At 46.2% G+C, this 24874-nt stretch overlaps 1 protein-coding gene across 1 annotated transcript in view; it reads left to right on the top strand.

The window, feature by feature from the left end:
- The window catches only part of LOC144791665 (growth arrest-specific protein 6-like), a 208030-nt gene that overhangs the window by 147249 nt on the left and 35907 nt on the right, over nt 1-24874 (top strand). The window contains exon 7 of the mRNA XM_078666398.1: nt 9158-9383. Within this exon, the coding sequence (XP_078522524.1) occupies nt 9158-9383 (226 nt within the window). The remainder of the gene's footprint in view (nt 1-9157; nt 9384-24874) is intronic.

Below are 24874 nucleotides of genomic sequence, written 5' to 3' on the forward strand. Positions count from 1 at the left end.
ATGCGCATTAAAATTCCACAGACCAAAAAGGAACTGGTTACTAGACCTTAAGAAGTGTTGGTCAGAACAAATTTTATTAAATCAGAATTTTGTAGTGTTGAAAACAGTTCCTTTCTGCGCGCCTTAAATGACACAGAAAGCATTGTAAATTACAATTTTTAAAATGCTTTCTGTGTCATTTAAGGTGCGCAGAAAGGATTTGTAAATGATAAAAGCAGAAAAATTTGCTGCTGCTGGCTAGTACTGTGTTTTTCTGATTCGAAAGTGCGTCATGGCTTCTAAAACCCATCCCTGGGCAGTGCAGTGGGGCATCTCGAGGCGATTTCAGCCTGTTATCAATCCGCATGAGATAGCCTCCCCACCTTTCCTCCCCAATCCCCTCCACCGAGATAGAGGACAGATACGGCAAAGCCTTCTGAGACACCAACAGGCCACATAAATACTCTATGATGCTAATAAATGAAGAGCCCCCTATATTAGAACAATCGCGAGATGTTTATCATGGCAGACTTCTCACAAGAAACTAACGTAATAGCAATACATTCTCAGCCTTAAGTCCACAACTGAAAAAATCGGACATTTAATTCGCTTGTGCCAGTAACAAGAACCCATGTCACCCATACAGCAAAATCAATTAGAATTCAATCCACTGAACCCAATGAAGGAATGGGTCAGACAGTGACTTCACTTTGGACTGCCAAAGAATGACCACAGAAAAGCGAGAATCCTAAGCATAATATTACAGAGGAGTCTAAAACCCAGCTTTACTGTACGTACTAATCTACCAGCCTCCAGTGAATACTCCCATCATATGAAATATACCAAAGATTAGAAAGTATTGCATAAATAATGTACACTTAACATACCAGGAGTAATTGAATCAACACAATAAATGGAGGGCAGCCACTGGTAACAGCTAGAGATCTGATATTGGTTGGTTGGTTGTATATGGCATGGCACTCCACTCACAACACACCTACTAATAGAGCATACTGCAGGTGCTCTCACATTAAATATTTTTCATCAGTGCTGAGAAGTGCAGGTGCTCTCCAGTTAACTGTATTGATGCACTGCTGAGAAGGGCAGGTGCTCTCCCATTAAATGTATTTCAGCACTGATGAGAAGTGCAAGCACTCTTTATTCTGAGAAGTACAAGTACTCTTTCTTTCAAATTAAAGAAGTGCGGGTACCTAGTACTGGACAGCACCTGCCCACTTAAAGCACTGCACATATCAGTCCGAGGACTATGGCTTAATGATGACAGCACGCTAGTGTATTTAGCCATTTTAGAGCATGTGTTTCTTTAGCCCAAAAAAAAAATCACAGAACCATATAGTCTGTACGATTTACCCAGTAAGAAGTCGCGTGTGAAGGGGGTGAGAGGAATCGCGTGCATGTGTAATCTTTAGTGATGGGTTTTCTTCAAAGATTATGGCTAAGGCCTCCACTAGCTAGATGGTGTGCATGCAACGGCATTCTTCCCCTCCATCTCATTGCTTCATTCACAATGCAGCCTCTCAAGGATTGTCTGATGGTGCAAAAATGTGTCAGGGTGGCGAATACTTGCGTTTCTAAATGTCCATATCAAGCCTTGGCGTGGATCCACTAAAGGGTTCCTTCTCAGATTCCAAATTCTAGCTGACTAAATAAAAAAAAATAGTATCTACTGCACCTCACTGCTGGCATATAAGGGTTCAAATATATAGAAAAATGCTGAATTTGAGGTGATTCCATTTAAATCTGGGACCTGGTAACTGACAGAGGGAGGCAAATCGTTGCAAAAATATTTGGAACCCTGAGGGAATTTCGTTCGGCCAAAAATGTGCAAATATCATTGGCAAAGACAATAAATCTGGCATTCTTTACAGTATATGTATTCCTTGTTGCAATGGGTGCATGTTCTTCAGGGATATTGGTGGATGTAAAAAAATAAAACCCACAGAGACAAGCCCTCTGCACACAGACAATACCCAGCTTAATATAGATGCAGGCAGACGTATGCCATAACACAACACACACGTGGGCATGGGGTGGATGATGTACTGAGAGCTGTGTATTTATACACAATGAAAAGATGGGTCGATACAGTACTTAATATGAGCCGGTGGATGCCAGCTGGGGTCACCTGCACTCATTTTTGGGGGCAAGCACTTATTTATACGAGGGCAAAAGCAGACACAACGGAAAAGAAGATGAAGAGAAGACTGAGAAACCGTCAGAAAGGGAGAAAGCAGAAATCTACGAGAGTGGGATAAAGGATAGGAAGTGACTGGTGGCGGATTAAAGAGGCATCAGGTGGATTTAGGACTATGCAGCTTTGGTACTCAACACACCAACATTCAGTTGCACCGGCCGCGGGCTCCTGAGCAGAACCTTGGCCACCGACACTTGCTGTTTTAAAAGTTAGGCACAGGGTGGATACAAAGGAGGGTGGCTACAAGAATGGGTGCCATTCCATAGCAGGATGGATGCAAGTACTGCCTGGTCGATAGATACGTGCTAGAGAGATTAATGCTTGGCTATACGTAGATGGAAATGTACCTGGGTAGGATGGATGGATGTATAGGTGCGGGTACTTGTGTGTGGAGGAGTGCACTAATATTCAGATAGAAGAATAACTATGCCTCTGATGGCAAGTCCGAGTACAAGGGTGGATGCACTGATGACTTGGTGGGTAAGTGGGCGCAAAAAAGAATGCACAGGTGTTGTTGCATGCAATTAGTACAAGCTATCCGATTACAGAGATCTCTTAATGAACAATTAGTATTTTATGAACAAGAATTCTAAATGTGATCTGACACTGTGATTGGCAAACAAACGCACAGGCTCACTTCCTGAACAGTATTCTAGGCCACTAGCATGTGGACTGATTGATCGAACTGGAAGCGATGCACTTTACGCCTGCAGTCCGCAGACTGTAGGGTCGAATAAACAGGAGCTAAAATCACCTGGTGAGCTTACTTTGATATATATGAGAAATGGGCCTGCACCTCAGTGCGACAGGTCGGACAGGTCAGGGTGTAAACTCAAAACTGCATTAACAACAGAGTAGACAGTAATAACGTTACGTTACTTACATTATTATTACCATACGATATACTGACGGCGACGAGTCAGGGGGAGTCAGTCACACGCTTGGATCGACTACTGGAGGACTCTCAGTACTGGTCTGGTCTGGAAATCAGTTATAGAACCTTCGACTGCGCGAAGTCACGTCACTGTCTGCAATGGCCAATCACCTCAACATGGCTTGATATAGCCATATGTGATTGGCCAACTGAACAGAGCAGCAAACACCCACGCGCGGCACCATGATCCTGCTGTCTCAGCCAATCCTGGCGCAGGCTTAACAGCGCCACTGCGCCAAGCAGCGCCAGGATTGGGCTACGAGCAGGAGAAAATCTGCCCTGGTTGAGACCGGGGCCCCGGGTCCCTGCCATTGTCTCTCAGTGCTACAGGGGGGGGGGGGCGAGGTCTAATAGGTACTACACATGCGCAGGCCAGTCTCAATTATGAGTACTCCTGCCTGTTGCATGCGTAGTCACCCCGACCCCGCTGCAGCTGCTTACGCTCTCTGGCTGCCTGGCCTGCCTGTGCGCTGTCACTCACAGTGACTCACTCTCTGCCGCAGCCCCGCCCGCCCACTTCCCATAGGCAATGCCCGATTCTGTCGGGCTCGTCCCGGCCCTGTAGCGCTGAGTCAGTGCGCTCGGATTTGGTTTGACAAAGTTGACTTTGAACTTTGTTTTACTTTTATTATGCATGTGTTGGCACCAGCGGCGGTCGTCCATGGCTAGTGGGGCAGCGCCCCAACGCCCCCAATGGACGCACCGCCACTGCTTGAGTCTGAGCCATCATTCTGCTTCAGTTTGTATGGTGTTCTTGAATGTTGGCATCGACAATGCTTGGCCCACCCTGTCCATGCCAGTCAGGCCTGTTCTGTTTTTCAGCAAAAATGCAGTATCGATGCATTTCCTCGTCCATCTGAGCTCTACCTAGTCAGAATGTGTCAAAAGTGAGATAATTCACTTGCAAGTACTCCAATACATATTTTATTTGTAGGAAGGGTAGTCATCTTTTTATTACTTAGACCACATTGTTGGTATTTCACAACGTCTTCTTTATCTCCGCTCCCCCTCCAAAAGAAACGTTTTTTACTTCAAAGCAGGTCAAATGGCAAATACAATTCTTTCTCTTCCTGCTTCCGTATCTTTCTCTTTACACCCCCTCATAAGTTGCATGTTTAAATACATGCGATATTTACTCATAGCCACTGGAATTATGTGATTCTGCTACTGCAGCATTTTCTGCATAATTATAGATTTGCCGCATAATCTATCATCTGATGCATAATTTGTAGATATTTACAACAAACATAGTTTCTAACCTAAATAGATCAAACGTTAGTAAAATTGCGGCAATCTGTGTTGCCACACAGCAGGAGACCCAATGTAAAGGTTGATTGGCCGTTATTCAGTTGTTTATTACTATTTAGATGCTAAACTGGTATAAATGAGGTGAAATATTTATCCAGAAAGTGATAACCGATTTTAAAAAATGACAAAATGATGAAGAAATACTATCACAAAATGTGCAGCAATAGTTTGCATAATTTGCCTTTGACACATAATTTAGTCAACCCTGCCTCATAATTCCCGTGGCCCTGCCCATAAGGAACCTACATTGTTTGTCGCACAAGACCAGGGCTTGAGTCGGGGTACCACGCAGGTGGACGGCGTCCCCCCACTTATTTTAACGGGAGCTCGATAACTGGAGCAAATGGAGCCACACTTTTACTCTTTGCGCCAGGAGCAGTTACTCAGCAATACGCGCAGATTCACTCGCGGGCCCGAATTCAACAGCGGACATCGTTCCACATACAAAGGACTATGAGGCAGATTTATAAGGCACTTGCGCCACGTTTATGCCGCCGTTGCGTGACGCAACGGCGGCGTAAACGTGGCACATCCCTGCGACCCATTTACAACGTGACGCATCTAGGCAGATGCGTCACGTTGTAAAGCCCTGCGCCACATGTGGGCGTTCCGGCGCAGGGTGGGCGTTCCGAGGCAGGTGCGCCTCGCAAAAGTGCCTGCGTGAAATCTACAAGATTTCACGCAGGCACTTGTGCGACGCTGCTACGTCAATTCCTTACGCCTGCTTGAAGCAGGCGTAAGTACTCACGCAGCACGTTAAGTATAGGGCACACCCGAGCATTGCTGGAGTCGCGTCGTGCTTGTGACGCGACTCCAGCGATGCGCCGCCCTTACGTCACGAGATGCGTCACGCATCTGCCTACCCTTGCGCCACGGCGCGTCTTATCTGCCGTGACGCAAGGGTAGTTTTGCGTGACGCATTTGTTCTGGCGCATCCCTGCTGATTTGCAGAGATGCGCCAGAACTCAAAAATATGCCCCTATAAGCGCTCGGGAATCACCGAGTTAAGCAGAACGCTACGGAGCCCATTTTTTTTTAAATCAGAACAACAGAGCCAGCTGCCTTCACCTCACAGTGAGAACCCGGCTGGGTCCTCACGCGAGTCTTTAAATTCTTCCTTTTTTCACCACCTTGGTTACACCACCTACACCCAGCTGCTCTTTGTGACATCAGATGTCCCCCTATTCACAGTCCTGAAGAGACCCGTTATTCATTAGGGGTCGAGGCGTCGTCTGCAACCTCGCAGAACAGACCTAATTACGGCCAGTGTAACCATACACTGGGGCTGTCTACTTATGAATATATTGAATGGTCGTTTTCTGTTTCTATGAAAAACAAACATTGCACATTGTAAATAGTCACACATGTACTCTTGTTTTCATGTTTCACTTGGGGGCACAATGCACAGAGTGTAGCGCTTTTTTTGAATGAAAGAAAGTGTTTTAAACTATTGAACTGTATTTATTAAACCATCCAAAGAATCAAACTGTGTAAATTGTCCCTCCTGCCCACTAATGTTCATAAGGCCTTTACAAAATCTATTGCCATTGTGCTTAACTTATTATCATAATTGTGCACCTGTTAGCCACTAGAACCGCTGTTTCTCCATATAAAAAAAAAACACTTTCACTCTTCGGCCTCTCTGGGGCGAGATAGGAGCTCATTCAGAACGCTGCTCATACGCTGGCTTCTCTGATGCAATCGCATCTAAGGGGTGAGCATGGGAGGCAATGCGTCTGATGGTGCAAGCCACCTTTTGTGACATCACTTCCTGTCATGATGTCAGCGTCCCCCCACTTTTTTTTAAGACTTGTGCCCTGCACAAGACACAAGTCACCAGCCTGAGTGCATCACGCACAGTTTTATAAAGAGGTGGTCATATAGATGAGTCTGTAAGGCGCCACAGACAAGAAGACACTCATTTGTATCTAGCATGAACTATTTCGCAAAATGTGTGAAACCGTGTTTCACAAGGGAAGAGTGAATCAGCAACCCCTCCGCGTCTCAACATTGTCCATGCTATCACTTATACAGCATCTTCAACCAGACTGCTACAAGCAATAAAAGGTGCACCTTGTAAATATTGTTCTCAAGGAGGCCAGGGCACCAATAATCGTCTGAGAGTGTTTTCCTCAGAGCGTCTTAACATAGATCCGAACCCACCAAACATACACTCACTTCGAAAAAGTGATCTAAGTATTAGAGCTGCCAAACCAGGGCACTTGCTTTCTTTCTAGCAATAACTATGCCCCAAATATTACTTGGTCGCTGATAGGAAACTCTGTAAATGTCTCTTGCAAATAAATCTTCACCTAAGTCTTGAGCTAGGCCTCCATGCCTTCATTCATTGTTTCAATTACATGCTCAATATTTTGGCTCAAATATTCCTGGCAAGAGGTGTATTTGCTAGTTTCATAATACATTTTTCACTGAAATTGTGCGAATTCTCAAGAGGCATGAATCAGGAAGAAGCATATTAGTGCAGCACATGTGTGATCTATTTTAGCTTGATCAGCAGGAAACCTGTAGCAAGGCATCGGCTATAGGATTTCATAATCTTTGCAATAAATTCACCTTTGTCTGCCCCCACTCCTTTTGTTTAAAGTAGCCACAATTGAAACGCATACACACACACCTCCTTCCTCGAACTTTAAAAGGTAAATTTCAAATTCAGCCTCTTGTTTATGAGGAATACAAGACAAATGCCCCTATCCCTTAGATGGAGAGGCCAGCGTTTGGCACCCTGGCTGCAAAGTGTTGAAAGCTTTGCTATGCAGTGTTCCCATTTGGCTAAAAGGTTATTCTCCAAACTTCACCTGCATTTCCAGGAGCTGGTTCTTTATACAAACGACAACGTCGTGCGCCTGAATAAGCTAAGTCAACTCCAACCCTTTCCTAGAGCACGCAGGCAAAGAAAGAACAACTTCCCCACAGCCAAACACACACTGTCGGGTCCAAAATGTGACTCTGAATTGTGCTTCCCAGAAGTGTTGGTACACTGGCTCAATCACCACAAACAATGAGAGACATGGCACGCCTGGCCCCTCTGTGAAGCAAAGGGCACTCACCCTGCTTGGTACCAGGTCGGCAGCATCTGGGACCCTCACAACAGGCCTCTCACCTGATAAGCAAGTACAGCCTGTGCTTCAGCAGTCAGTCTAGATGGGCTTTATCTGTCTCCAGCATCTGTATCCAATTCAAAAGAGGTTATGTATTTTTAGGCGTGTTCTAAGAAATGTTCCCCTGCCAAATTCCAGCAAAGTTTTGGCAAGCAGAATTCCAATCAACATTTGTCATGCCGAATTCCAATTCTGATGTAATTGAACTTTCCTGTACAGAAAGGAAACTGGAAGTGATGTAATTATCACAATCTAGTAAATATAAGGAACATTTACCTGAAGACCTATAAATGAATTGTTATCGAGACACTATACCCAGTCGGATTTGGTACAGTTTCTTTAAAAGCTGCGTCGCTCACTGAAAGAGATAGTGTGACCAGAAGCAGGTGGCCTGGTTCCAACTTTTTTTGAATGGGTCTGAATACAGTTGGTAAAGCTACCCTACTGAGGAACTCAAATGGGTGAGAGTCTTGAAACGTAGATGTAAAAGCAAAGAACATTTTCAAAGAGTGCTTTAAACACAGGGCAGTTCCCTCCAATGTGAGGTGTAGCCCCTGAAAGACTTGAAAGTGTGATTTCGGTGTTAGTGAGATGAAACTGACAAAGGACAACCATCTTCTAAACCCACATCACATAAGAGGCAGCCCTCTCAGATAGTTGCAGATGTCTTTTAGTAAATGTAATATAGATGTTATCAAATTTATAGCATTAGTAAAGAGATATGACTTGTAATTCATTGATCTTGCCACACCGTGCTACCTCATCACAGCTTTCGGCACCTTATTCGCATATTTTCCATTTGGACATGCAAATGCAGAGGCAGATGTTTGCTCTCCTTTGCAGGCCCCACAGCCAATTACAATGGGTAACAAAGTGTGCCCTGACTCATTAATACTCATTAGGCAAATCATTTTGCAACCCTCTGTGAGTGGATAATTTGTGATGTGACCTATTACTACATAGATCACATAGCAATAGCACATCCATTTTGTAACCAGTCAGTGTTCAAATTGCACACCTGGCAAATGCAACGGGCGATTTACATAGCGTCAATGGAAAGTTCCCAAGCCTGTCTGTGTTGCCAAAGCTACCCCCCCCCCCCCAAAATGTAGTGTCTCCTACACCCATGCACAAACATGCTGATTACATGATATACAATAGCCAAATAATCAGTTTACCCAAAATTACACCTACATAGTACATTCAGCCCTATTTATAATTTATCCAGGAGTTCACATCTAGCTGTACCTAGTGCAAGATAAAAAGTTTTCTAATCCATGCTGGATTCAACCCTGTGGAGGTCCCTAGGCAGTCAACATTTCGGGGCCCCCCCTGCAAATTATCTCCTAATACATTTTTAATTTTACCAACACTTTTTTACACAAAAGTCAACCTTAACAAATATTAATGTTATCAAACAAAAGTTAATTGGAAACAATTTAAGGAAGCTTGATTGTAATTTTCTTTCAAGATCAAACCAATACTAATTTGATCCGTTCTCGCTGCCCGCTAAAAGGAGTGGAACCCATAGGCCGGTACCTACTTTGCCTATTTGGTAATCCTGAACTGTTTCTAATTTTCTGAATATATTTTCCATTCTAGGTTTTTACAGTCAGTCTGCTGGATAGAGTTTTTAGCAGCGAGCAGCTCCCTTTGGACCACTGCCAGAGCACGTGGCTGCAGGCACGTCTGACAATACAGAACAATCAGCTGCAGCTGAAGACCCCCATGTCTCAATCAGAGTATGCGCTGACAGATGAGCATGTACACAGCCTAGAAAATATTTGGCACCAACCAGCGACAACCATTTACATTGGAGGAACTCCAGGTAATGAATTTCTGTGTTTAAGTAAATGGTTGGCAACTAATGTGGACAGCAAACATTTCTTTCTGGTTTTGAAAAATCAAGAGATTCTTTTCATCGATTGGGTTCAGTCTTCCTTGTGAACTCAGATGAGCACCTGAACAGATTGTGTGCACTAGTTTTGAAACCTGTTTGAAATCCAAACAATCCAAAACCAGTATTATGCAAAAAACATGTAGACATTTAAGTCTGGTGTTGGCCAGTTTCTGAACTCTAGGGCACACACAAATATATATGGGCTAAAGTCCCCTCTGCCATACATTATAAGAATATTGCAAGTCACTAAGTGGTTCCATGACCATTTACGGAAGCAAGTCGAAGGCCGAGTTCCTTCTTAAGGTTTTGGAACTCTGAGGTGACTTGCAATGTCCTTGTAACACACGACAGAGTAGGCCTTAAAATACCTGGTCACACCATTACCTTTTCCTCAAAATGTGTAACATTTTCAGTTTGCTGGGCTTTCATATGAAAGAGATAGGATGTTCGCAAACATGAAGAATGAAAGTAGAATCTCTACAGGGACATAAAATACACCGAAAAGCAGATAGATATTTGTTTCCAACTGATATTATAATCAGTTTAATAAAAGTCAGATTTAAAAAAAAACATTTTAGTTCAAAATGTGCAGATAGAAGCAAAGATATAATATCTTTCGTATAATACATGGATTCTGCACTCCCTGCATTAAAACATGTCTCTAATGTATTTTAATGGGCAACTTGTGACGTGCCCCGTTGCCTATTATAAATAAATGATGTAGGGGCGTGGCTTAGCCATCGACCGGAATGGCTGCGCTGAGCTGAAGCTCTACCGGTCTGAGTAACCCACCCGTGCCTTTCCCAGTCTCCAATGTGGCCCATAATCGGAGGACAGCTAACGAGCAAGCCTGGAGGCGAAGATATTGAGGGAAGAAGCGCCGTAGCGCACAGTCGCGCTCCACAAGATGGCGGCCTGACGGGAACTCTCGACATCAATCCTAGTGGCGAAGAAGGAAGCTGAGCGGTGCCCAGGAGCGAGCAATGCGGTGAGTGGGGGCGGCAGCTTAGTAAAGCCTAGACCGTGCTCGGATCGGCGGTAGGCATCCTGCGGCCCGAGAGAGTCACTGGGCCTCCGGCGCGAGGTACGCGTCTGTCGCCGGGAGCCGCGAGAGACAGTAGCGGCGGGGGAGGAGGGCCTTTACCCTAGCGCCAGTATATGCCCTCTAGGCCCAGACCACGGCATTGCGTACCCAGCCCCTCCGGCACTCCTGGAGACTTGGGTGCTGCTGGGTGCGACGGCTGGAGGCGCGCTGGGCCCCCTCCCCCCCCCCCCGGCTCCCCTGACATAGAAGAGCTCCCGCGCCACACAGCATCCTGGCACTGCCTTGGGCCGCCCGCTTCAGCTGCTCTGATAAGGATCCCTCCACCAACACGAAGACCTACACAGGAACCCTGTCTCGCCTAATAACACTGGATTAACCCGGAGGGCACAACCACTGCACTATTGAGGGGAAATTTCTACAGCGTGTCAGTGGCCCATCCAGATACAGTAAAGAACTGTTGCACACTTAGAATCTCTGCCGTGTGCTGTCTTGCATGTATAATATCCTCAAGGACTGCCACTGATGGCGCGGTCCAGTCTACACTGGAGGTGTGCACAGAGCCACTGCTGGGGTAACATCATCTGCGGCCCGACTTCCATTATGGGGCTCCTCTGAACCACTCCCTATAGTAGCCTACTATAAAGACCCTCCAATGTTAGCGCGGCATGGGCTGCAAAGATCTGAAAAAGCGCCAACTCCCTTTTGAAAAAATAGTGGACACAAATCGAGACCTGCCTAGCGACATGGCGGCAGGAGGGCAGACGCCAACCGCCACGGTGGAAGATACCAGCCAGCTGGGTCCATTGCTGCTAGAGATGAGGCCAGGATTCTAAGCACTGGATGTTCACTTTGATACCTTAGATAAATACATGGCAGACATAGGGGCAAAGATCCAGGTACACGACAAGCGCCTAGACGTGGTCGAGTCCCATACGTCCGATCTGGAGGACGGGATGGCCCAATCCTTGAAAAGGGTTGATCGTATGGAGCGAATACTGAAAGAAGTCGCAATAAAAAACGAGGATTTGGAAGTGAGGATTCGCCGCAACAATGTCCGCCTCGTGGGCGTGCTGGAGTCCGCAGCCACTGGGCGCATGGACAATATGGTGGAAACTATCCTGATCAATCTCTTTGGCAAAGAGGCGTTCACCCCTGGCTTCATGGTGGAACGGGCCCACAGATCCCTTGGTCCGAGACACAACTCTGGCTGCCCACCCAGGCCCATTATTGCCAGAATAATGAACTTTAGAGACAGAGATACCGCATTGCGACTGGCTCGTGAAAAGGGCGACCTCTCTTGGCAAGGCTGTCATTATACCCTGACTTCACTGCCATGGTGCAAGACGCCAGAAGAAAGTACCTGGGAGTTAAGACAATGCTTAAGAACTTGGGCTTAAAATATGGCTTGTTGTATCCTGCCGGGTTAAGGGTGGAAGTCAATGGCTGCTCCCGAATATTGGAAAACCCGACAGAGGTGAAAGAATTCTGCCACACCTACAAACTTAACAACAAACGCCCTCAGACGCCGCTGTCTCCCCCCCCCCCCATAGTGGGTCGGATGACAGCGCCGACTTGTTCTCAAGCTCGGGCCATGTTCAATTTGCTTATATTGCCGCACATTTGTTTGTTCATAGTTAATACTGGTATTTGACTGATAAAAAGAATCATATGGTATTGGTTACTGGACCGTTGGATAGTGTACGTCCCCACCTTTGGTGTACACCTAGAGATTGTTTTGATTAAGACAGCATGTATCCCAATAGTAAGGTTTTCAATATGTTCCGAGGTTTACTGGTATCATGCACTGCTTCCGGAAAATTGGTATTGCCTCTCTGACTGGGCGGGAAGGCTGGGTGGGGGGTGGTGGGAGGGGTATTGGAGCTCATGCTTTGCACTGAGTTTAGGCTATGATTAATCACAGATGCTTTTGCTGGGTACAAGCTTTGGTTATTCTTCAATATTTCAGACGGAATACTTTTATGACACATATAGGTCACAACTCTGGCCCTTCAAGTGTTACTCTAGCTACTTGGAATGTTCGGGGTTTGAACGACCCCGCAAAAGGAGGCAGGTGGTGCATTATTTGATCCTGCATAGGGTAGACATTGCCTTCTTACAAGAGACACATCTCCCTCCTGGTGATCTGTCCAGATTTGCATCCTCTGGGGCCCAAACTGTTTCTTCGCCAACTATAGCAACTACGCCAGGGGTACAGCCATTCTCATCCATACACGACTCCCCTTCAAATGCCACTCTATCACCTATGATGACGCCGGTAGGTTTGTGATTGTGGAGGGCACCCTTCTTAACTATCAGATTGCGATGGGGTGCATATATAGTCCTAACATCGATTCTCCTGATTTTTTTCATGCTCTCCACTTGAAACTGCTGCAACTGGGCTCCACGCAACTTCTTTTGGGGGCGATTTTAACATCACCTTCTATCCTACCTCCGACAGCACATCCACAGCCCCGGACCTCAAACCGAGAGCACGCAAAGCCTTGCACTCTATGTGCGACCACTTCTCACTGCTAGACTTGGGACGGGTCCGCAACCCAGATCACACCATATATACACACTATACCGGCGCACATGACACTTGGACGCGACTTGACTATTGGTTAGCCTCCCCTGAAATTTCTAGATGGTTCCACAAGATACAAACATTGCCCAGTTCATACTCTGACCACTCCCCAGTTTTATTGTGGCTGTTGATCCCCCGCCCTGAAGGGTTTGAAAGACAGTGGAGGGTCCCTAGCCGTGCACTAGATGGCGAGGTGTTCAGACAAGAAATTCATGAAGCCATAGAGGATTACTATGAAATAAACACAGGGTTTGTAGACTCCGAGGCGGTGTTATGGGAGGGATTTAAAGCCTACATGAGGGGAGTATGCATCTCAAAGAGCTCCGGGGTACTTCGCGACCTATGCGGCACACTTTCCTGGCTAGAGAACGAGCTGAACACATTGGACACTGAGCAGAGGGCGACTGCTGACCCTGGATACAACATGAAGAGAACAGCTCTGCTCTTGGAATACAGGGAGGTAGCTGACAGGGAAATACTTTACATGGGGAAATATCAAAACGCTAAAGTTTATGGAGAAGGAGATCGCCCTGGACGAGTACTAGCGCAAATGCTCCGACCTCCTTACACAAAAGCATACATCACAGAGTTGCATTCCACGTCAGGGAATACACTCACGGACCCACTGTTGATCCAGGAAGAGTTTTTACCCTATTTCGAAACGCTGTACACTACCAAACTGTGACGCGACCGTACCGGTCAGGAGTCGTATCTTTCCAAGTTAGCATTGGTATACTTGGGGAAATTCATGCAAGATTTTTTAGCAGCACCCATCTCGGCAGATAGCATAAATGAATCCATTACGGCCCTGAACTCATCCACAGCCCTGGGTTGGATGGATTTACAGGCAAATTTTACAAAGCCTACAAAGACCTCCTGATCCCCCGATTATTAGACGTCTATGCTGAATCTCTAGAGAGACAGCTGCTCCCTCCTACCCTATGAGAAGCATTTATTATTCTGCTCCCCAAACGCGGCAAGGACCCCCTACAGTGTGGCTCTTATCGACCCCTGTCGTTGCTAAACTTAGACTATAAAATCCTCGCTAAGGCTTTGGCATGCCGCCTCAAACTGCTTATGGAGTCAATAATATCCCCTGCTCAATCAGGTTTTATCCTGCACCGATCCAACGCCTTCAACCTCCGCACCCTGTTTAACACTTTGCACAGAATAAACCCGGAGGTTCCCGCAGCAGCAATCCTGCTAGACACCGAAAAGGCCTTTGACTCCCTAGAATGGCCCTTTTTTCTTTTCATAATGCAACGCATGGGAATGCCACAGGGATTCATTGCAACAACAGCACTGCTATACACACAACCTACAGCTAGGCTCCGACTGAATGGTACCCTATCAGCCCCCTTTACCTTATCAAGTGGAACGAGGCAGGGATGTCCCCTTTCTCCTTTATTGTTTATTTTAGCGATGGACCCACTGATTAGGCACTTTCAGGAAAAACACATACACCGAGGATTGCAATTCAACAAAGGCCCACTACTAGTTTCCCTATATGCCAACGACACGATCCTGTATGTCCGAGACCCCCAAATCAACCTGGACCCACTACTCCGAGATATCCTCCGATTTGGCACATTCTCTGGGCTGGGGATAAACTGGCGTAAATCAGTTGTCTTACCCCTCACGACTGGAACGACCCGTTGGGTCCCAGAATTCCCATTGGACTGGTGCACTGATTCAGTAAAATATTTGGGGATACACATCCATCTCGATACTGACCAGATCATATGCCGTAACTACGGAGTGGCAATCTCCCAACTGGAGGCGTAAATTGACTCCTGGCTCAAACTCCCTCTCTCCATGGCGGGACGAGTTGCCCTGGTAAAAATGATTGTACTCCCGAAGTTTTTATATTTGTTTCACAATATACCAATCCCACTCACTAACAAATTCTTCAGCACTCTGAGGTCACACTTAATCAGGCTAGTATTGGGCGACAAGACACCCAGTGTGAGATGGCTGGTAATGACGCTCCCCTGTGACCGAGAAGGATATGGGGTCCCTGATCTTCAATTGTACTTTCTGGCTGCACAATGTTGTTTCGCACAGACTAAGTATGGGCGGATCTAGCGAATCTCGCGTACGCGAAATTGCGGATTTACGGATTCGCAATCCGCGAAGATACGCGAACTCTTGCGGATTTGCGGATTTTCACGTTTTTTGTGTTGGCGAGCGTTCGCGCCGATTTTGGGACAATTTCGCAATTGCGAACTTACTTTTCTGCACGCAACGGCCGTGACTATGTTGTTTCTACGTCTGGTTTATCTCACAGGTTCACAGCACCCTCTGTTTCACCACTGCCACCCTCTGGGTCACCCATGCCACCCTCTGGTACATCCTCACTGCCACCCATTAGGTTTGTTTATCACTGTAGTTTATGGGGGGGTGAAAAAAGCAAGCACACCTCCCCTACTTCAACTGCCATGAATTAATTTGGGGTTGATTAATGTGTCAGTTATTTAGCAAGTTCCAGTCTGGCTGGCACCTGCTTCCTTCCTTATCTCTAAATTGCTTTCTGTTGCAGTGAATTTTTTTTTCACAGGACCTTTATGGTCTACTTGTAGCTATTCTATGAGCCTGCTGTTTGGGTCATAGCAGGGTCATAGAATAGTTGCAAACTCTGGAGGGGCCCCTCAGGAAGCACTACAGTGAATGTTACAAATGTTAAGTTTGAACTTTTGCACCTGCTCATTGCTTTCAGTTTAGCAAAAATCGTTTTTTCTGCAATTTCGCGCGTTTTTTGGGGCGCGAATCCGTGCGAGATCGGTTTCGGAAGCCGCGAATGCTTGCGAATACACTAATTTTTTTTTGCGACGTGTATGTTCGCGTGCTTTTGCGCGTGTTCGCGAGGCGCTTGTAGCTATACATTTGCCAAGTTACCCTAGCGGTCGTACACGGGCGCGGCCATCTTGTTTGCGTGACGTAATTCCGTTTCCGGCCGCTATGTGTAATCTCGCAAACTGTGCTGCTCGCTAGTACAATTTCGCGCGTGCTCGCGAGGAAAATCTCGCGCGAACTTACCCACGCGGTCGTGAACGGGCACGGCCATCTTGTTTCTCATTCATTGCTATGGTTCTGGGCATGCTTTCTGTATCCTCTCTGAATCTCTGCCATCCTTTGCTTGTTTGAAGTTTATTTAATCTATTTTACTTATTATCTATCCCTCTATTTTTCTAGCTGTATATTTTTGTGTTTTCTGCTACTTTTAGTTACTTTTAAACTACTTTTTTAAACTCTTTTCTTTTCTTCTTCACTATTCTATTTCTTCTTTATCATTTAAGTTTATTTCTGCCCAGACCATGGTAAAGGGAGCCGGGAAGCACCCTGAGAAGGGGAAGGGTCCCGCACCCCGTGCCCGGCTCCCGTGCGGGCGTTTGAGGGGGGAGCAAGTGGTGCCACGGGAGATCTTCAGCGCGGAGGAGGTGGCCGCGCTCATCTTCCACGTCCAGCGCCGCCTCCCCAAGACGATCCTGGGAGGCGGCAAGATCGCAACTGGCTATGGCATCCGGGAGCGCCGGAAGCGGTGGGAGAAGGTGTGCCGGGCCATGTATAAGCTCTCTGGGGTCCGGCGCACATATAACCAGGCCACCCACCGCTGGACCGATGTCACGGACCGGGAACGGGACTTGCTGGACGCGCTCGGCGTAGAGGTCCCCGGGCTTGGTGAGTAGTAGTAGCTATTCATCACTACTCTGTTTTATCCGGCTCTGTTATTTGCAAATCTTTGTTCTTTACCAAGAGCAATAATGCTATGGTTCTGGGCATGCTTTCTGTATCCTCTCTGAATCTCTGCCATCCTTTGCTTGTTTGAAGTTTATTTAATCTATTTTACTTATTATCTATCCCTCTATTTTTCTAGCTGTATATTTTTGTGTTTTCTGCTACTTTTAGTTACTTTTAAACTACTTTTTTAAACTCTTTTCTTTTCTTCTTCACTATTCTATTTCTTCTTTATCATTTAAGTTTATTTCTGCCCAGACCATGGTAAAGGGAGCCGGGAAGCACCCTGAGAAGGGGAAGGGTCCCGCACCCCGTGCCCGGCTCCCGTGCGGGCGTTTGAGGGGGGAGCAAGTGGTGCCACGGGAGATCTTCAGCGCGGAGGAGGTGGCCGCGCTCATCTTCCACGTCCAGCGCCGCCTCCCCAAGACGATCCTGGGAGGCGGCAAGATCGCAACTGGCTATGGCATCCGGTAGCGCCGGAAGCGGTGGGAGAAGGTGTGCCGGGCCATGTATAAGCTCTCTGGGGTCCGGCGCACATATAACCAGGCCACCCACCGCTGGACCGATGTCATGGACCGGGAACGGGACTTGCTGGACGCGCTCGGCGTAGAGGTCCCCGGGTTTGGTGAGTAGTAGTAGCTATTCATCACTACTCTGTTTTATCCGGCTCTGTTATTTGCAAATCTTTGTTCTTTACCAAGAGCAATAATGCTGCCGATTACATTGTAGGTAAATTATATTTCAAAATCTTCTATGCATTTCAGGTGCACTGCTCTCCTTCTCAGTAGCCTTGCTTGCTACTATGCTTATTTGTTTTGTAAATTGTGTTCATTTCATTGGCCTGAGAAATTATGTATGAGTGCAGTGTAAAGATAAGAACTGCGTAATGCTAGACACTAAGGGTCATATTTTCAATTACCGGCGCATCCCTGCAAAGTAGCAGGGATGCGGCAGTAATTGTGTGCCATGCCACCACCACCCATTGGCCCAAAACGTCACAGAAGCCTTACGCATCTGTGCCGTAAAGGCGGCGCATTGCTGGAGTTGCGTGCCAACGATGGCGCAGCTCCAGCAATGCTCTGGGGTACCCTATCTCCCCAATGCTGCATCAAGCCGTACGTCGGCTTCAAGCGCGCAGGGTTTGACTCATGCATCATTGTCTTAAAAGTGACTGATTGACATCTTGTAGATTTCCCTCAGCCACTTTTAGGATTCGTCCCTGCGCAGGTACGCCCTCCCTTGCGCCGGAACGCCCCCTGATGGCGCAGGGCTTTACAACGTGATGCATCGCCCATATTTTTTTTTTAATATATACGCCGCACCAACACCATGGCGAGTCTTTTGTTCTGCCGCTGCGTCACAAAAGTCACGCAACAATGGAGGAAAATGAGCCGCAAGGGACTTCTAAATCAGCCCCAACAGACTGAAGTCCAGTCCTTCCTTTAGACACATGGCTATAAGAAGAAATAGTGGTGGTGGTGGGTGGATTGATAGTTTGAGTATTCACTGATCTGCAAGCAGGATGGACTTTGTCTGTCACTTCGCGTGCTGCGGACTGCTGCCTGCAGTGCCAGGCCTAGGCAAACCTCTTTAGTAGTCTGTTTATTGAGTTACATAGGAACTTTCTAAGTCAACGGTCCGCAAATCAGGCAATACGAATAACGTAGTATACCACATGAGATAGATCCCGTGGAATAGTTGTCTATCTATTTGCTATTTCTCCAAAAAATGTTGTTATTGTTCTTTTGAAATGGTTGATTTGGTTGACAAATGTCATCCATGTTTTCTGGTCTTTCTTTCTTTCATGTTGTACATCAGCTCCCCCCAAGGGCAAGAGGACACAGGAGGAGGAGGGTGCTGTTCAGGATGCAGTCCAGGATCGGGCAGGCGAGGGCTCCTTTGCTGGCCCCAGTAAGTTTTAATTGTAATAAAGAGTACCTATTTTTTCCTAGCGTTCCTCATTCGATTTTTTCTAAATCGTCTTTGATCTTCTTGTAGACTGGATATAACTTCTTATCCTGGCTCGAATATGACTCCATGTGGTATTAGTAGATTATTCTTATTAGTCTGTCTGTGTAGCTAACTAAGATTGGACATTTGGCAATTCCATTGGACTCCCATTCTATTCAGCAATAGCTCTATGCACTGTCTCCTTACTGACTAGATAGTGTGGCAGAGTCATTCAGCTCCCGAGTCCCGAAGTCACCGATGATTGATCCCCAATGATCTCTAGATTATCGTACGCAGGACAAGAGAGTACGGAGTCACAGCACAGTCAAGAAGTGTCAGAGGCACTCATGCTTGCAAAAATTCCAAAACCTTTAGCTCATCCACTCTAGTCTGGAGGACCAAAAACCACAGAGTCTATTTAAGTTTAAAAGCTTTAATAAAAGTAAACACATTTATTAAAATCTACTTTGTCATAAAACTATTTAACTGAAAACGGAAAAGTGCTTAGTGCTGACGATTAATTGGACACATTTCTTGTGGTCGAGCCGAGCTCTCACCTGGTTTGAACTTGATCCTGGTCGTGTTCTTAGGAGTCAAGCTTCTGTCTGTTAGGAGAAAAAGTGGTGCGTGTTAAAAATAAAAAGCAAGCATTCATCAGTTGTGCATAAAAGTGCAGCAAGACAACAGCCTTCCCTGGAAAAAGGGACATTTTTACTTTAGAGTAGACAGTCACAAATTATTACATTGTATTCTGTTTTTTTAACATTTCTCCTAGACCAAATATTATATAGTAGTGAGTGGTGTATTCTAACATTCTTAAATGTACTTTGTAGGTGTAACATCTGGTGACGGGGCCAGCGCGGAGGTGGCGGTGTTGGGCGAGGACTCGGAGGACTCTGGGGAGGAGGCGGTGCAAGAGCCGGCGGACGGTCCTGTGGGGGTTCGCACGGTGGTGGCGGGAACAGGTAAGCTATATATTCCTTACTTATTGAGATTAAAGACTGCATAGTGTGCTTTCTGCACGGGTGTATTACAAATCAACCAGGTAGTAGCCTCCTCGAAATGTACTTCGACTTAGCTGTGAAGTTTTTGGTGAGAAGAATCCCAATAAGTTCTTAGACGAACGTGATGGATGGGATGAACGAAAAGCGAAAGAAGGGTGTAAGTAAGTGGGACGCGAAATTGTATGATGGCTGGCAAAGAAGAACGATATGTGTTTGCTTGGCCCCCGAGGTGGCTGGGAAGGAAAGAATATGGTATGGTGCATGGCTGGGTCAATGATGAAGCAAGGATGGGTGGAAGGACATCAGCCTGGGTGGGTGAAACAGAAACTGTATGTGTGCGTATACTTTGAATGAATGGATGCCTGGAGCATGGTATTCTCTGACTCTTAGATAGCACATGTGTATCTATAGAGAGTAGATGGTCGCTGGATGAACTAAGTGTTACCTTGAAGAGCATGTACCACCGCACCCGCACGTCCGTTCCAGTGTAGGGAAGGCAAGGAAAAGAAATTGTAAATGTGTCCAATACTACCATGAATAGTAGCAGTACTTTGTATTGCAACTGCAAGCACAGCATATATCTGGTTATTACGGTGGACACTCCGTACCTCTCTTAATAACTTTAGTTTAGTTGTAGTGCGTCATTCATGTGTGGGTGTATCACTGTTCACTCAATATTAAGCAAAGCACCTAAAGTCATCCCATATGTCATCAAATACGTCCCATGTGAAGTGATAGATAATCAAATTATTTAGCTTCTTCATTTTCCTTTTCTAGTACTCATTTGCACTGTAGGGTGAAAGGTAAATTAATTAAGCAGTAGCCCTTGTAACAGAGTATTCTCAGTGCCACCCATAATAGAAAAGTAATAGCTTCACCACCCGCATGTACTGGACGGGTACAGTAACGCAAGTCTGTCTCACTCATCATGGTGTGCAACTGTTTTTCTCGGGTGCAAGTTCACTGTGCTGCCATTCTGCCGGCTTGCATAAGATAACGTACCAATTTTCCTAAACAAGAGAGAAGAAGAAGAATAAGACTGGTGTACTGTCATAGTCGACTGTAATGGAAGTCCATAGTGGTCGTAGAATTTGTTCATTAAACTACCACTAATGTTAGAGCAAGGATGCAGAAGTGGGAGGTTACATAGATACTGTCCTCAATAGTTATGTACTGTGCTTTCAATTTGCTACTTGTACTGTGACCCAACTTTCGGCTCAATCACTTTGTGTTATTAATGCTAAGGAGCATTGGTTACAGACTATGTCTTTCTTTCTTCATATAGTTGCTCCTTCCAAATCAACATCACGGAGGGAGCAGGCGCGAATAGCCCGGCAACGGAGGCTGGATGCCACTGTCGCCGAATATCGGCGGCTGGTGGCCCTGGAGGAGGAGGAGGACACGCAGTCGACCAGTGCAACAACAACATCCTCGACTGGGACCGCTGCATCCTCCTCCGTGACCCCACGGGACGCCAGCATGCGCAGTGCTCCAGCGGGACCGAGCCGGGCTAACAAAGACAACCGCCACCGCCAAGCAACAGAAAGACCAGCTGCCCCCCACAGGAGCTGCAAGGCACGCCAACGCCGCCTAGGAGTCCGAATGTCCTACCTGGAGCAGGAGGTCCAGAACTATAAGAACTTGGTAGAGGGCCTCCACTTCGAGCTTGCCACCCTCCGCAAGGAGTATGATGCCCATGCCGCAAAATGCACCAGGTCCAGCACCCTCCAGTAGTGGAGTGTCCCTTGCCCTTTTTTTATAGACTTTTGGGGGGTGGGATTTGGGAGTTGGGATCGTTTTGGGACTTTTCAAAGACAATCGTTGGGGTTAGGGTGGGTCTTGAGGGAGATTATTTTGTTAGGGCTACATAAATATACATTTTTAAACTTTATCTGACCATACCTGTTTTTTTACTGCTTTTCAGTCTGGTGGGTGGGGGACGGGGGTGTAACAGTAAGTTTGTTTTCCTGAACAGTCGTAGGACTTTAGTAGTACTACCGTCAATCTCTCGTCTAGTCCTAAATAATACTCCATTATACTACCTCCCACCAAACGCTTATCTTACCTGTAATTTGTGTTAGAAATTAGGGCTAGGCCCAGGGCTGGCTCCACGTGAAATGGGGATTAACGTTGGCAATCCTGGGCGGGTGAAATTTCCTCATTGCGGTGGTACTAGTGGTGTGACACAGTGGCAGTTGCATGCCTATGGAAAAAAAGAAAACGAAACCTGGTTTGTCCTTACTGTAGCATTACAACGGTTACGGTACCATTGAGAATATAGCAGGTGACAGTACACTAGAACAGTGCCATAATGTAGCCTAACAAATGGTAAAGTATTTGCTTGCAAGTATAACTAGTACTTGCGTTGAATTTATTTGACATTGGCTCCTACTACTAGAAGATATAGTACTGACGCTGAGTAAGTCTAGAAGATATCCTCGTATTCCTTCACCAGCCTGTTGCTATGACCTTATCCTCCCCAGCAAGTGTGTGGAATTATTGATGTCATTTTAGTCAGACATCAAGCAAAACAACACAGCCCGGGGGAAGAGGGTTAGGGTTTGGAAAATGGATGGGAATGGGGGTTTCTTTTTGGGTAGGTTTTGTTGAGAGAAGAAAAAAAAAGCACAGCATGGACAAACAATAATTGAAGATAAAGAGAATCTTTGGGTACAAACTAAAGCTAAGCACATGCAGTCACACTCATAGAATAAAACAATGGATACTGTATCTGTATTGCGTATGTTGTTGGAGTTGTCCTGTTGAATTTGGTAAGTAAGTTGCATGCAGCAAACAATTCCTCTTATTGGCGGCACTCCTCCATTCCAGCTGACGCTTCGTCCATCAATGTTGGTGACCACTGACAGAAGACACCCTGTCCACTGCCTGCCTGGTGGATGTTGACTGAAACCCGGCCTGTAATTATTGAACGGAAAACAGGAAGTGCTATTACAATACCACTGATAAATAAATGAAAGGTATGTACGCTGTGTGGTGCAAAAAGTGACACTTTGATTTCCCTAATAGACAGTACAATATTTTTGAAATTGCGTGCTCTGTCTGAGTCACCTTTTTAAGGATAAATAAGTATGGCCAAAATATTATAGCGGATCTTTCCCCTCAAGGTAGGTGTACTGTAAACTGTGTTTTAGAACAAAATTTGACCTTCCCAGCAATGCTCCCACCAAGACCCTTACTAAAGCCAGTCGCAAAAATGTAGAAGACCCCCAATCAGATCTCCAAAAACGATGCCTAGCAGAAAAATGGTGACAAAACGTACTTTGAAAGTAACAGTAGGCCCAAATACAGACCGTGGATTCTATTCAAACCACTTGCAAGCAAGCAAAAGTATCCATAGCCAGCATCGCTCCAACAGTGCTCTAAAACCCCAGAACTGCGTTGCAATAGAACCCCCCGAAACACATGCAATCCTGCTGCTAGGGCGAACCCTAACGAACCCTAACTTACAAAAAGTGCCAAAACTGGTGTTTCCTTATGGATTTTGTCCAAAACACTTCTATCCGGTATTAGGCCTTCCCAGGAATGCCCCAGGCAAGACCCGCCAACCCACCTGCAAAAAACCACCCGACAACACCCCCAAACAGCGAAAAAGCTAAATCTCATACTTACAATATCTCTCGGCCTTCGGTCCAAACGCGGCGCTGTGCAGCTAGGTCATCATCAATCATCATAACTCCTGTTTTCCACCACGGATTTCCTGAAAAGCAAATGCAATCAAGATTAGACTGTCGCAGCAGTGCTTCGACAGAGACCCCGGCCGCAACCCACCCACGAACAGCAGGAAGCCCCCCAAAACGCTACATTGAACAAGATGTCAGAAGAAATAGCAAAAAAAAGGCTGTTCCTTAAGGTTTTTGTCCAAAACACTTCTATCCGGTATTAGGCCTTCCCAGGAATGCCCCAGGCAAGACCCGCCAACCCACCTGCAAAAAACCACCCGACAACACCCCCAAACAGCGAAAAAGCTAAATCTCATACTTACAATATCTCTCGGCCTTCGGTCCAAACGCGGCGCTGTGCAGCTAGGTCATCATCAATCATCATAACTCCTGTTTTCCACCACGGATTTCCTGAAAAGCAAATGCAATCAAGATTAGACTGTCGCAGCAGTGCTCCCAGACACCAAAAATCACCCACAAACACCCGGAACCCCGCCAAACAGCACCTCAAAGGCAAGCAAGTCAGCAAAAACGGCAAGAAATTTCCACCTCATATTTGGTCCAAAACACTTTTGTCCATTATTAGAGCTTCACAGCAATGGGCCCAAATCCGTCAACTCACCCGCAAAGAAGTACAACACCCCCACAAGTGCTGAGTCTTTCTTCATTGGGCGTAATCCAGCACTCTGCTTTGAGGGAAATCGCAGTCTGGAGGAGGAGGATAGAGGAGCATGTTCTTCAGAACTTGTGAACCTGAGGAATGTAGACTGCGGCACCTTCAAATCAATAAGCAAACAAGTGAAGACAGTTCTGCTGATGGTCTTGTTTTTGGGATTAGGTGATTAAAGTTTGAATTAAATTAACTGTGCAAAACAAAGAAAGAGAGACACACAGGAATAAAAGTGAATAAGGACGAAAAAGAAAGTTCTTTATTCATTGTCTCATTTTCAGGGCTCTGTGTCAGGGAATAAGAAGAAGATTTCGTCATCATACTCTGCGAATTCAGGCAGGATGAGGTCAGTGCCACCGAACAGAGAACAAATCCCCTCATCTACGTTGCCGTCCTCCTCGTCTTCATGCGGCGTGCTTTCTCGTACTTTGTAATCTGGTGGTATGAGGTGCTGATTCATCTTGATCATTGTCAGCCGCTCCACATTTTGGGGCGAGAGGCGGCTCCGTTTGGGAGTTACAATGCCACCAGCAGCACTGAAAACACGTTCAGAAGACACACTTGCGAGTGGGCAAGACAAATAGTTTATAGCCAGGTTGGAGAGCTCTGGCCACAATTGTTTTTTCCCATGCCAATACTGCAATGGCTCATCATTAAGAAAGACCTCTGTTGAGTCATTCAGATAGTCCTGCACCATCGACTCAAGGTCATCAACTGTTCCTCCACTTTGCTTACTTTTTGCTGTGCCTGT

This window comes from Lissotriton helveticus, chromosome 11 (genome assembly GCF_964261635.1).
Source record: "Lissotriton helveticus chromosome 11, aLisHel1.1, whole genome shotgun sequence".
NCBI lineage: Eukaryota > Metazoa > Chordata > Amphibia > Caudata > Salamandridae > Lissotriton > Lissotriton helveticus.